General features: G+C 47.3%; 1 protein-coding gene across 1 annotated transcript in view; it reads left to right on the top strand.

The window, feature by feature from the left end:
* GPR45 (G protein-coupled receptor 45) overlaps window positions 1-10,157 on the top strand; it is an 81,213-nt gene extending 71,056 nt beyond the window's left edge. Inside the window, exon 2 of the mRNA XM_032176973.2 lies at window positions 8,629-10,157. Within this exon, the coding sequence (XP_032032864.1) occupies window positions 8,691-9,992 (1,302 nt within the window). The 5' untranslated portion in view covers window positions 8,629-8,690 and the 3' untranslated portion in view covers window positions 9,993-10,157. The remainder of the gene's footprint in view (window positions 1-8,628) is intronic.
* The last annotated feature ends 3,285 nt before the right edge of the window (window positions 10,158-13,442 follow it).

The raw sequence follows: 13,442 nt of genomic DNA, 5'->3' as shown, positions 1-13,442 counted from the left end.
TTGTCTAGTTCTTGGGTTATATTAAGAATCCTTTTTTCAAAAATAAATTGGAGCAATTATAAAAAGTACAATCAGTTGACCGCAAACAAACATGAAGGATCTTTTTGGAGGTGATGAAAATGTCCTCAAAGCAGATTGTGGTGATAGTTGTGCAACATTTTAAATTGGCTAAAAATCATTTAATTGTCCATGTGCAGTGAGCTAATGTCATGATACATAAACTAGATCTCAGTGAAGCTGTTAAAAACATTCAAATATCAGCCGGGTGCAGTGGCTCACGCCTGTAATCCCAGCCTTTGGGAGGCTGAGCCGGGCGGATCCCCTGAGGTAAGGAGTTCAAGACCAGCCTGGCCAACATGGTGAAACCCCATCTCTACTAAAAGGACAAAAATTAGCCGGGCGTGGTGGCGGGCTCCTGTAATCCCAGCTACTCATGAGGCTGAGGCAGCAGAATAGCCTGAACCTGGGAGGTGAAGGTTGCAGTGAGCCGAGATCGCGCTACTGCACTCCAGCCTGGGCGACAAGAGCGAGACTCTGTCTCAAAAAAAAAAAAAAAAAAAATTCAAGTATCAAAAATAATTTTACTAAAGTATGTAAGCCGTGTCTGTTTTCTTTACATTAAAATGAAAAAGTATATTTTTACCAGGCTTAGGGGTTTTGTTTGTTTGTTTAGAATTAGGGCATAAAATGTCAGAAAAAAATGCACAAATAAGTTTAAAATTAGTTTTTGAGAAAGCCAGGTCAAAGTGTAGTAGAGGGCCCTGCAGATGTAATTTTGGAGAAGGAAACAGGTTTTATAAAGCAGCCCTGTGAAATTTGATGTGTCAGTACTGGGTTTTTCTCCTGTGTAAGCCGCACCTGTCCCGGGAGCCCCTGGGTATAGGCTACTTGAGATGTCACATGCTCTACCTGGAGAAACACAACATTGGCAGGTATTTTTTTTAGCATCTTGAAAAATTGCTAATTGTCTCAGATTCTGTTAAAATATAAAGCTCCATTTTTAAACAAGCGCCATATGCTTTGTGCCTCTAGCAAAATCTTCCTACATGGTTCAGGGACTTTTAAAACCCTACCTTAGATGCAACACCTCTAAATTAGTTAAGAAAGGAAGTGAATAAGTTGGCTTTTAATAGTAAAATGCACAAACAAAATTCTCAAGGATTAATTTGGAAGCTGGTGACCCCAAGTTAATTATATGCTTTGGCCTCCTCTAAAGCAGTGGTCCCCAACCTTTTGGCACCAGGGATCCGTTTCTCGGGAGACAATTTTTCCACAGGACCAGGAGCGGATGGTTTTGGGATGAAACTGTTCCATCTCAGCAGATCATCAGGCATTAGATCATCAGGCATTAGATTCACATAAGGAGTGCGCAACCTAGATCCCTCACGTGCACAGTTCACAATAGGGTTCCACTCCTATGAGAATCGAACAATGCTGCTGATCTGACCAGAGGGGGTGCTCAGGTGGCAATGTGAGTGATGCAGAGCAACTGTAAATACAGATGATGCTTCGCTCACCCTCCACTCTCCTCCTCCTGTGTGGCCTGGTTCCTAACAGGCCAGGGAAAGGTACTGGTCTGTGGTCCCAGGGGTTAAGAACCCCTGCTCTAAAGAAAGGTGGTAGCACAAAGATACTTAAAAATGAGTATTTTATGGCCATCCTGTGGGTTATTTTGAACTTTTCAGAAGTTCTTAAATAATCAATTGTTCTTTCTCATATCCAGAGCAAGCATAGGCAGTCAGTCTGAGTCATAATCTATCTGAATCTGTAGAAATAAATTTGTCCACACAATGAAACCCTCACATACACTGAGTGGGTACCACTAACATGGGGCTTACCCAGGACAGAGGGAAGGAGGGAAGAGTTGAAGAGTAAAAGAGAAGATATGACTCGATTTTCCATTCTTCCATTTGTATCTGCTTAAGCAAATCATCTCATTGCATTGATGGAGTTTCCCCATCTGTAAATGGGAATAGTCATGTATCATCCCAGTGGCTGTGAGAAAGAAGTAAAAGCACATTTTAGAAGCACTTTGTATATTTAAAGTCTTATTCTAATACTGCCTATTACTGTTTCTTTTGTCAGAGCAACAATTCAGTCATCATTAGATTTGTGGGGATATGTAGAGGCCTGAAATCTTCAAGCTGGACTCTAAGATTAGAGTCTCCCAGCCACCAGCTGGTGTGCAAGGCTCTGGAGCTCTGAATGGGTTGCTGGGGTGTCTGAGGCAGTAACCTCTTAGCCCTGCCAGCAGCAGCACAGGCCTGCAGTCGGTCACTGTAGTGTGCCCTACAAATAACATTTTCTATACGAGTCTTGACTTTAGAAGGGTGGGGAAGCACCAAGGATTGAACAAAGAGATGAGATAGTGTCTGAATCCTCACAGCCACCCTACATCTCCCGTGGGTCTGGCTGTTAAATCCTACATTCTCGACAGCCAGCAGATTTTAAACTTGAGGAGACAAATGGGTCTCATCCACATTTGCTTGAGAAGCATCTGCAAAAGCTCCTGCATCAGATGCACACACGGTCCTCCAGGCCCGAGGGCAGCCTATGTCCTGAGTGCCTGCCAAGATACCCGTAGCCCTGTGACAGTCCCACACACAGGACCTGCACCCACGGCCTTCACATCTTACCTTTCCTGCTGAAAGACATCCTTGCTGTGGCTCCCAATGCTGACTCATTTCTGATATAAAAGTCTGATAGGAACTGCTAGTTACATCATTATCTGAGTGGCCTCTCTTTGCATAGCCTAGGGGTTAAGGCATGGGTCCTGGAGTCAGGCCGTCTGGTTCTAATGCAGGACCCTACTACTATACTTTCTAGGTAAATAACTGTGCATCCAGTTCTTCATCTGTAAAGAGGAGTCAATGTGAGGGTTAATTGAGAGAAACCATGTCAGTAGTTCCTACAACTGAGAATATTTACCCTGGATGGCTTATTAAAATGCAGTTTGCGCCCCCTGGCGTCCCAGCGTTTTTAATTTAGTAGGTCTGGAGTGGCCCTGAGAATTTTCCTTTCTCAAGTTCCTAGGTGATGCGGACGCTGAAGACGCAGGGGCCGAGCTTCATGACCACTGAGCTATGTAAGGGGCTTAGCCTGGCGTGCTATCAGCACACGAGAAACGTTAGCCATTACTAAGAAGAATAGGCAACGAAGATTTGCCTCACTAAAAGACTTCCCAGGTGTGTTCTATTTGAAAATTTCTCCCCAATAACCTTGTTCAAGTCGAGGAATAAAAAATCTGTTTCCTTTCAGCTCACTTTTCTTTGAAGTTAAGACACGTGGCACGACACCTGTTTCTAAACACAGCTACTTGATGTATTACTTTTGGCAGCTCTTGCATATTTTTTCACCGCCAATAAAGTTATTGAAATTGAAATATACCATCTGTTTGAGAGTTTGTGTCAAAAAGACAGGTGACAAGGTTGAAGGTAATGACAGAGTCAAGCTGTTTCCACAGCAAAGGGCTGTTCCTAGCTTCCCCATCTGCCAAAATTGACTTCATTTCTTAGATTTGGCATTTTTGAACCAATATGTTCTTCTGGAGCAGGGATTAAAAATCCAATATCACAAAACCAATTGGTTTTACCTGCAGCAATATTAAAGACTATGGAGAAAGAGCCCAACAAATCTCCCACCATTTGACTGAAATAGAACCAGCAGAGAGAAAGCAAATTCTATCAGATGTACATATATATGTAAATGCATATATACATAATTCCAAATCTGATAATTAAAATGTAGATGTACCTGTGTGTAGTGTGTACCTGACTTTTTTCTTCATGTTTGTGAAAAACAGTTCCAAAAGAACCGCCTACTCCCACTGAGCATATGAGCGTTTCCTTCGCGGATCAGGGGTTGGCAGCCCCACCCCCGGAACGCACCTGGGCGCAGCCTCGATCCCGCAGGGTCCAGGTGCAGAGGCATCGGGATGCACACAACACCTTTCGACGCAGAGCTGGGGAAGGGGCCAATAGGAATGGATGCTCCGACAGACGAAGCCACGTGGGAACAAGGACGAGCCCAGGGCAGCTTTTGCTGGAGGGACAGGGGCAGTGTCACAGGGGGCGAGTGGAGTTGCTGGGGAGGATACGATAGCACGTGGGATTTGAAGGTGGGGAAGATTCCGTCGTTTTCCTGAGCACCTAACAGTGATGCTGTAGGCTTTCTGGACGGGACGGGACCTCAGACACAATAACCCATTCTGCCGTCGCCACGCAGTGCCTTTCGACCGTTCTGTTTCAGCGCTGGGAGGAAGGAGAGGCATGCGCTCTTGCTGAAGGTCGCGCGGGGCTCACCGTCCGGTCGCCAGGAAGTCTACTTCCTCCACGTGGCAATCGCCGCTGCTCCTCGGCTCCCTGCCATGCGGCCGCCCCGACTGTGCCTCAGCAGGTCTCTCTGGTTCTGCCCGCCTTTGTCCCCTCGCCAGGCATTATCCCTCCCCGCTGCAATCAGGGTCCGGCGGATGGTCTTCACGCCTGATCTTGAGGATGGGAAAGGGAGACAGATATTTCTTACCTTCTCCTTCCTGACTACTTAAAGCCAAACATATTCCCAGCCGAAGATGAGAGTTGCTAACTGAAACGCAAGTTTGCGAGCAGAAGGCCACTCGAATCCCCACTTGACCAGGCCTTAGGAGGACGGTGGAGTCCTGGAGAGCTGCCCTGGCGCTGCTGCAGGGATCTCCGCTGTGTCCCCCGGTGCCTCAAAGCTCTCCTGGGCCTCATTTTCCCCTCTCATGTCTGTCTCACGAGGCCACTCACAGCCTGTCCTCCTCTCCCCAAGAAAACCTGGCAGAATCTCCCCACCGTACTGGAAACAAAAGCCTGGACGGGAGGTGTATGGGGACCAGGAAGTGCCAGCTTAAATGGAAGGAAATGGAGGGAACACAGCTCAAAAGCTTAGCCAAGTGGTGCTTTGCTATACTATGTTATCTATTTTTGCATGTTTGAAATTTAACATAATAAAAAGACTTTTAAAGTTGGCAAAAGAAAAAGGGAAAGAGAACAGAGAAAGATGAAAGAAATGAGAGAGAAAAAGAAGGAAGGAAAACAGAGAGAAGGAAGGAAGAAAAAAGGAAGGAAGGAAGGGAGGCAGGCAGGAAGGGAGGGAGGGAGGAAGAAAGGCTTTGGCAGGCCAGACACTGATACTTCCCAGCCTCCTGAGGCTGCCCCAGCGCGCCCCCTCGTGGTCGCACATAGAGTTGTCCTATTTGGAGAGCAGAGACAAAGGTTCTTTCCCTCATCCTCAGTAAGTTAATTTTTTTTTTTTTTATTTTTTTTTGAGACAGAGTCTCGCTCCGTCGCCCAGGCTGGAGTGCAGTGGCGCAATCTCGGCTCACTGCAAGCTCCGCCTCCCAGGTTCACGCCATTCTGCCTCAGCCTCTCGAGTACCTGGGACTACAGGCGGCCGCCACCACCGCTGGCTAATTTTTTGTATTTTTAGTAGAGACAGGGTTTCGATCTCCTGACCTCGTGATCCGCCTGCCTCGGCCTCCCAACATGTTGGGATTACAGGCGTGAGCCACCGCGTCCAGCTGAAGGTCAGTTTTTAGAAGCCCACTCTTCACCTACCGGGAAAGGAGAACAGAGTGGGATTTTGTTTGAAATTTGTCTGTACCTCGACTGGTGTAGCTTGGGGGTGGGAGGATGGTTTTTCTTTTCCCCATGCTTGTCAGTGTCACAGACTTGAAGTCATCCTCCCCAAGCCACCGTCCTCACCACGGAACCATCTTTCCCTTGGAGTCTCAGCTTCCAGTCTCGGCTCCACTGGTCACTATTTTGCTGAACTGGAGCTTGTCGTGACTGTATCTGAGCTTCCCTTTCATAATTTCCCTGCCTTCTTGCCAGGCGTGAGGATGCTGAGGGAAGGCTTTAGAAAACCTTGCAGTAAACACAATGCATGGGTGGCCACGTGTCCGCTTTGCTGAAAGCGCCTTCTGTCTTTTGCGTGGACACAGCTCACTGAAGCCTCTGCCAGTGCACAGCTAGCCACACCATGGCGCACAGCAGCACACAGCCTGGTCACACTTTCCTTAGTTGATTAATCACACTTGAGTTAGAGATGAAGATTTACCTCCTGACACTTGCACAGCCTCCCAGTTCCAGGGTGAGATCATTTGGAAAGGAACTAAAACAAATACTTTGAAACGGTTCGGTTCCCAGCTCTCTTCTTTCGCAGCTTTAAATTCATATTGCGGCACCCATTTCTCACCGTGAAAACCGCTGGAGATGGTGAGTGCTGTTACTCCAAGAACACCAGCAGAATATTTCTTGTTCACTTGTTACCTTTTACTTAGATCTTAGTGCCCTAGTCCCTTGTAATAAAAGCACTGTTGATTCAGATATTAACAACAGGACTGTGACCAAAATGCTAAATTAAAATATCTGAGACAGGTTGTTGTCCAGAAGCCAAAATAATTTTAATCAGATTCAACCACAAGACATACACATTAAAAAAAAAATACCTTGCAAAATACCTTGCACTATTTGTTCCTTTAGTTAAGCATGAAATCACTCTCTGTAATTATCATTGTGGGGAAAATCTAAGTTTATAGCATAGAGAAGAGTGCAGATGAAGGATTCACTATCAGCTAAGATTGACAGGCACATGGATGCATGATAGCGTGTTTTTTCTCAGTGATCCCTTATTCTGTGCTCCAAGAGGAGCTTAATCCATTAGGGCTTCCTACATGCATGTCATGGTTCCTGCCATCAACAAATTTGCAATTTAATCCAAGAGACAGAAACCCCTAAACTTGAAACAGTGAGGGAGATGGAGTTAATTTATTAATGCCCTTCTTTTACCACACATTGCACATTACATTTACCAACTCTGGGGATAGATATGTAATTACCTCCATTTCACAGATCATAAAATTGAGATAAAGAAGGGTCATAATTTTGGTCTGAATGAGAGATAATTCCCACTTATAAATTAACACACCAGGTTTCTGATTTTTATAGCTCAGAAAAAGTTTGGATACCAGTGCCCACCACTGAGAGATGAACCCATTCTGGGTGTGTTTGGGAAGGAAGACCAAGGATTGGTTGGGTCTAAACTGAGGTATAGCATCACCAAGACATTGCCACTCGCAGGTCCTCTAAGCCTGGTCTGAGGCCTCCTGGCTTCTTACATTGCCCACATTCCTCTCAGTGTGAGTTATCTGTAACAACGACCACAAGGAATTTAGAAAAGAGAAGTTTCTTACAAGAAGAGGCGCATCCAACAGCCAGATATCCAGGGTGGATAAATGGTGCAGGCTGGATTTCCCCCAGCCCAGGCGATGTGACTTCAGACCTGAGCTACTGAACACGCTCTTGCCACGTCAGTGAGACAAAATTAAAATTAACATTATATTTATCTTTTTGAAAGTGAAAGCAAGTGTATCGAGAATGTAAGGAATAAAAGCTCATTTCATTTACTTTTTTTTTTTTTTAAGAGACTGGGTCTCACTCTGTTACCCAGGCTGGAGTACAGTGACACCTTCTTAGCTCACTACAGCCTCGAACTTCTGTGCTCAAGCAATCCTCCTGCCTCGGCCTCCTGAGTAGCAGGGATTATAGATGCAAGTCTGGCTCATTTTTTTTTTTTTTTTGTAGAGATGGGATCTCTCTATGTTGCCCAGGCAGGTCTTAAACTCCTGGCCACAAGCAATCCTCCTGTCTCTGCCTCTCAAAGTGCTGGGATTATAGGCATGAGCCACTGCACCCAGCTAACATTGTATTTTAAAAGGCCTTACCTTTGGGGAAAGTTCCCTTCTCCCAATCTGTGTTTCCAGAAGTAATAGTGTAGCAGCCCCACAGTTACCCAAGATGTTACCATTAGGGAAAACTGGGTGAAGGGCACACAGAATTTCACCATAGTATTTCTTATTATAACTCCATGTGAATTTACACTCATCAAATAAAGTTAAACAAACAGACTTACAATTCTTTTAAAAAATTAAAACTTAAAAATGTATACTTAAAATTTGCTGAGAGGGGAGATCTTAGGTGAAGTGTTCTTACCACCAAAACAAAATGATAATACTAGAAAAGTGGCAGGAGGGAGCTTTGGCAGGGGGAGTTGGATATGTTTTTGGCCTTGGTGGTGATGGGTTTCTGGTATATTGAGAGGTAAATTCGTACAGCTTTTGACATGTCAGTCATTTCTCGATGAAGTGGGTTTTTTTAAAGCTAAACAAATATTATAGCAGCAGCATCAACTATCACTTACTCATCTACTCAACAAGTATCCATTGGACACTTACTGCATGCCAGGCACTGTTGTCGGTACTGGGAGACAGCAGAGAATGAAACAAGCAAAACCTTTCCTTGTGGAGCAGGATTCTAACGTTAGTTGGCTAGACCAAGGCTTCGTTCCGACAGGTTGCTGAAAACTCAAGCTATTACTTAAACCCTAACTACAAAGTTTACTTCCTCAGTTTCCTCAGAGGAGAGCTGATTAGGTTTTTCTGGGCTGCTTGACAAGACTCAGACAATATTTGTGAATACCAAGCTTTGTCCCAAGTGATAAATAAACTTGTTTAGAAACACCTATAAAGCTTAAACGCCTGCTTTCTTCAATGCGTTTGGAAACTCTAACTCCCTTCTCTTTTGTACTTTTGCTTGCCGTCCACTACAGAGTGTCCAAGCACGAAGCTGTGCACACAGTCGCTCTCCGCAGAGATGCTTAGGATGTGATCCATGAATCGCAAATCCCAGCTAGTGCTCACAGAGACGGACATTTCTCCCCAAGACCATTCCAGTGCCCCAGAGGTCCACAGACATCCAGGAAGATGCAGCCAGCAGACAAAGAATGGCAGCCACCGAAGCGCTGAGGGGAGCCCTCCCGGCCATTTCTGTCCCAGCTCCAAGGGTCTCTCCACCATGGCCTGCAACAGCACGTCCCTTGAGGCTTACCCATACCTGCTGCTGAACACCAGCAACGCCTCGGACTCCGGGTCCACCCCGTTGCCCGCACCCCTCAGGATCTCCTTGGCCATAGTGATGCTACTGATGACCGTGGTGGGGTTCCTGGGCAACACTGTGGTCTGCATTATTGTGTACCAGAGGCCGGCTATGCGCTCGGCCATCAACCTGCTGCTGGCCACCCTGGCCTTCTCTGACATCATGCTGTCCCTCTGCTGCATGCCCTTCACCGCTGTCACCCTCATCACCGTGCGCTGGCACTTTGGGGACCACTTCTGCCGCCTCTCAGCCACGCTCTACTGGTTTTTTGTCCTGGAGGGCGTGGCCATCCTGCTCATCATCAGCGTGGACCGCTTCCTCATCATCGTCCAGCGCCAGGACAAGCTGAACCCGCGCAGGGCCAAGGTGATCATCGCGGTCTCCTGGGTGCTGTCCTTCTGCATCGCGGGGCCCTCGCTCACGGGTTGGACGTTGGTGGAGGTGCCGGCGCGGGCCCCACAGTGCGTGCTGGGCTACACGGAGCTCCCCGCTGACCGCGCCTACGTGGTCACCTTGGTGGTGGCCGTGTTCTTCGCGCCCTTTGGCGTCATGCTGTGCGCCTACATGTGCATCCTCAACACGGTCCGCAAGAACGCCGTGCGCGTGCACAACCAGTCGGACAGCCTGGACCTGAGGCAGCTCACCAGGGCGGGCCTGCGGCGCCTGCAGCGGCAGCAACAGGTCAGCGTGGACTTGAGCTTCAAGACCAAGGCCTTTACCACCATCCTGATCCTCTTCGTGGGCTTCTCCCTCTGCTGGCTGCCCCACTCCGTCTACAGCCTCCTGTCTGTGTTCAGCCAGCGCTTTTACTGCGGTTCCTCCTTCTATGCCACCAGCACCTGCGTCCTGTGGCTCAGTTACCTCAAGTCCGTCTTCAACCCCATCGTCTACTGCTGGAGAATCAAAAAATTCCGCGAGGCCTGCATAGAGTTGCTGCCCCAGACCTTCCAAATCCTCCCCAAAGTGCCTGAGCGGATCCGAAGGAGAATCCAGCCGAGCACAGTCTACGTGTGCAATGAAAACCAGTCTGCGGTTTAGGGGATCAGGGGGCCACAGAGAAGGGGCAGCTGAGCCCCAGTCCCAGGATGGGTCTGTCCTGCTCTGTTTCCTGGCATGTTGGTCATAGTCTGCACTTTGTGGTGGCTATTTAAGCACAAAGGTACTCATTTGTAATCAGAGGAGCTGCAGCTCCCAAATTTCAAATTTTGGCAAGATGAATTATTTTTGTTTCTCTTTGCAGAAGAGCCAAATATGGGGCTGATGGGAACTGCAAAGTCATTAAGGCAAAAATGGAGTGGGCTGGGGAGTGCAGAAGTTGGGCAGAAAGGGAGGAGGAGGGCAACAGGGAATGAAGCTGGTTGAGTGTGGGGCAGGAGGACCAGTCAGTCACAAGAGCTTCAACCTGCCCTGAGAGCCCTCTCTGCACCTGCTCAAGAGAAACTCTGAGAAACCCCAGTAGGTGTGAGCTCCTGGGTGTTCATTCATTTTGTTTGACACCAGAGCTCTTCAGCTATTGATGTTTGTGGTGTGTGGGGACTCACATGAGGTTCTTTATGTTGATCAGATGTGCATTTCTTCCCACGCCTAAGTATCTTTTCTAGAAAGAAACCAAAATCACATGGGGAAGCAGAGTGAGCCTCTGTGCTTTGAGCTCCCTGGAATGATGCATGGGAGGCCTCAGAGGCTTGAAGCCCAGAGAAGGTCCTGGACAGCCCAGCTGAAGTGAGAAGCACATCCGGGAACTCCTGTATGTCCCCAGCGCCCCCCACCTGTTGGGCCCACCGCGTCCCTGCACCCTGAGGCCACTAGGCCTCCCTGTCTACTGGAGAGCCCCTTGGCCCTTCCCTCTTTCCCTCCACCCCTCTCCCTGCCTCCCTTCATTTTCCTCCCATCCATTTCCAGTGTGCTATAGCTCACCCGCTGAGCAAGCATCTGTAGTGACCTGCTTTCAGTGTCAGCAGTGAGCAGGCTGGGCTTAGTTTACACATTTCCTTTGGACACCCTGGAGCTCCAGAGCCCTTTGAGCCACCAAATCCACTTCAGCGCTGGACCCGCTGCAGGGGCAGCACCAACGAGCCCAATTCTCGGGGTCCCCATTGGTCTCTGTGTTCCTCCTACCTCATTCAGATCCACTGCTGCCATCCTGTTTACCTACTGGGACCAGATCCCAGAAGTGAAGTTGCCCAAAGGGGGCTTCTCTGCTTGTGCCCTATTCGGCCACCACCAGGGGTCCCCACACTGGTATATGTGGGTCCTGAGTCCAGGGCATAGCACTGGAGCCCACTGAGCTCTCTTTATTGTTCCAGATCTGAAGAGGGTGGGAAATTTAAGGAGAGATTTAGAAAATCTGATTCCAGGTCTGACTCTATCAGGAACTAGTCATGTGACCTTGTTCGTTTCTCCTCATTTCTCTGGGCCTCAGTTTCCCCATATGCCAAATGAGGAAGCCGATCTAGATGATTTCCAATGTCCCCTTTCATCTCTCAAACACTCTGATTCTGAAATGTGTGTTTCCTGTCTGTAGTCATCAGATCCCCTGCATTCATTTATTCACCCATGCAAAGAGCATGCATTAAGTGCCTACTAGGTGTAAGGCACTGTGGGGGAGATAGTGATGATTGAGGCATGGGCCATGCCCAAAAGCAGTTGTCTGATTTATCTCAGGATCCTGTAACTCAAATTCAGCCTAAGAGCACAGAAGCCCCATTTTTGCTTCACTTCCCATTTCTTTCTAAACTGCATTAAGAGCCAGCTCCTCCTTCTCATGCTTTCTTCCTGCAGTAGTGGTAACATGGGCAGAGAAGAAAGGGGGGTGAAAGGAAAAACATAATTTCCCTTAACCCTCCTCTTCAGCCCAGAGGAGGGTTAAGAAGATAATTGACACTTGTTCCCCCTCACCTCCCTCCCTGTTTATACCCAGATGAAGAGAGAGGGAGAAGATGAGCAATTGATGTGTGACCGATGGAGGTGGGTTCCATCAATTCTGTGTCCCCAGGTTCCCCAGCAAGGTGGGGATTTGCCTTCAGCTCCATGGAGCAGGGCTGTAGGGCCCCAGCAGTGCCCAACAGCACAGCCGAGCCACCAAGGGGACCAAGCCTGTGGGCACCTCCCCTCTGGTGGGCAATTCGGATAATTCTTCAGGAGCCTTGAACAAAAGAGAAATCACAATGAATAAATGAAGGTACCAAAATTTACATCAATCAGTGTTATATGATGTATGTTGGACAGTAATATATATGTTTCAAAGTAATAATTTTGTATATATTTTAAATAAAGTATTATTGCTCTTTCGGTGTATAAGCCTATGTTCTTGCCAAAATTTGCACCAAGACCATACATATTAAGCCCAGGATCCAATACCCAATACCCCTATATCAGTTTGTTCAGATTGCTGCAACAAAATGCCTTAGATTGGGTAATTTATAAACAACAGAAACTTATTTCTTCCAGTTCTGGGTGCTGGGAAGTCCAGGATAAAGGTATAGGTAGATTCAGTGTCTGGTGAGGGTTCGTGCTCTGCTTCTTAGGTGACGCCTTGTTGCTGTGTCCTCGCATGGCAGAAAGGGAAGGGGCACTCCCTCAAGCCTCTTTTTAGGGGCACCAATCTCATTCACCTCCCAAAGGCCCCATCTCTTAATACTATCACATTCAGTATTAGTTTCCAACACATGAGCTTTGGAGACACCAATATTCAGGCCATAGTGATGCCTGAATAAGACAAAAGACTTCAGGAAGTCTAGAGCCTGAAAGTTACTAGCAAAGCTGGAAAGACTAAAGATAAGATGCTGCTAAATCACTCCAGCCAGTTAGTCTTCTCTGACTTGCAGTGTGCCACTTTCATAATCCTATCTGGCCTTGCTTGTACTTTTAACGAACTTTGATTTCCTAAGATATCAAGATATCTGGTTCTGGTCTCCTTCCCTGAGACTCGCAGGATAAGCACTGCTTCATTGTTTTATTTTATTTTATTTTATTTTTTTGAGATGCAGTCTCACTCTGTCACCCAGGCTGGAGAGTAGTGGTGTGATTTTGGCTCATTGCAACCTCCGCCTCCTGGGTTCAAGTGATTCTTCTGCTTCAGCCTTTTGAGTAGCTGGGATTACAGGGGTGTGCCACCAAATCTGGCTAATTTTTGTATTTTTAGTAGAGATGGGGTTTCACCATATTGACCTCCTGACCTCAGGTGATTTGCCCACCTCGGCCTCCCAAAGTGCTAGGATTACAGGCGTGAGCCACCGAGCCCAATCCATTGATTTATTATTATTATTATTTTTGCATCTTCTCTCTAGTCCTGTGGTTCACCCAAACCCTGGACTCTGCATGAAGTCTGGGCAGATTAACAGCTAAATTGTCCTTGCAGGGCCTTGGGCAAGAGCTAGAAACTGGCTGACCATGATAATAACCCTGGAGGCAGACACTGGGAATCCTTGGGAGATTCTTGCCTTAAAAATGAGACACAAGGGAGTCTCAGAAGTGTCCTCCTACTTG

The sequence above is a fragment of the Hylobates moloch genome, unplaced genomic scaffold (assembly GCF_009828535.3).
Source record: "Hylobates moloch isolate HMO894 unplaced genomic scaffold, HMol_V3 SCAFFOLD_15, whole genome shotgun sequence".
NCBI lineage: Eukaryota > Metazoa > Chordata > Mammalia > Primates > Hylobatidae > Hylobates > Hylobates moloch.
The sequence above is the reverse complement of the archived record's forward strand: the minus strand, read 5'-3'. Positions and strand labels throughout refer to the sequence as shown.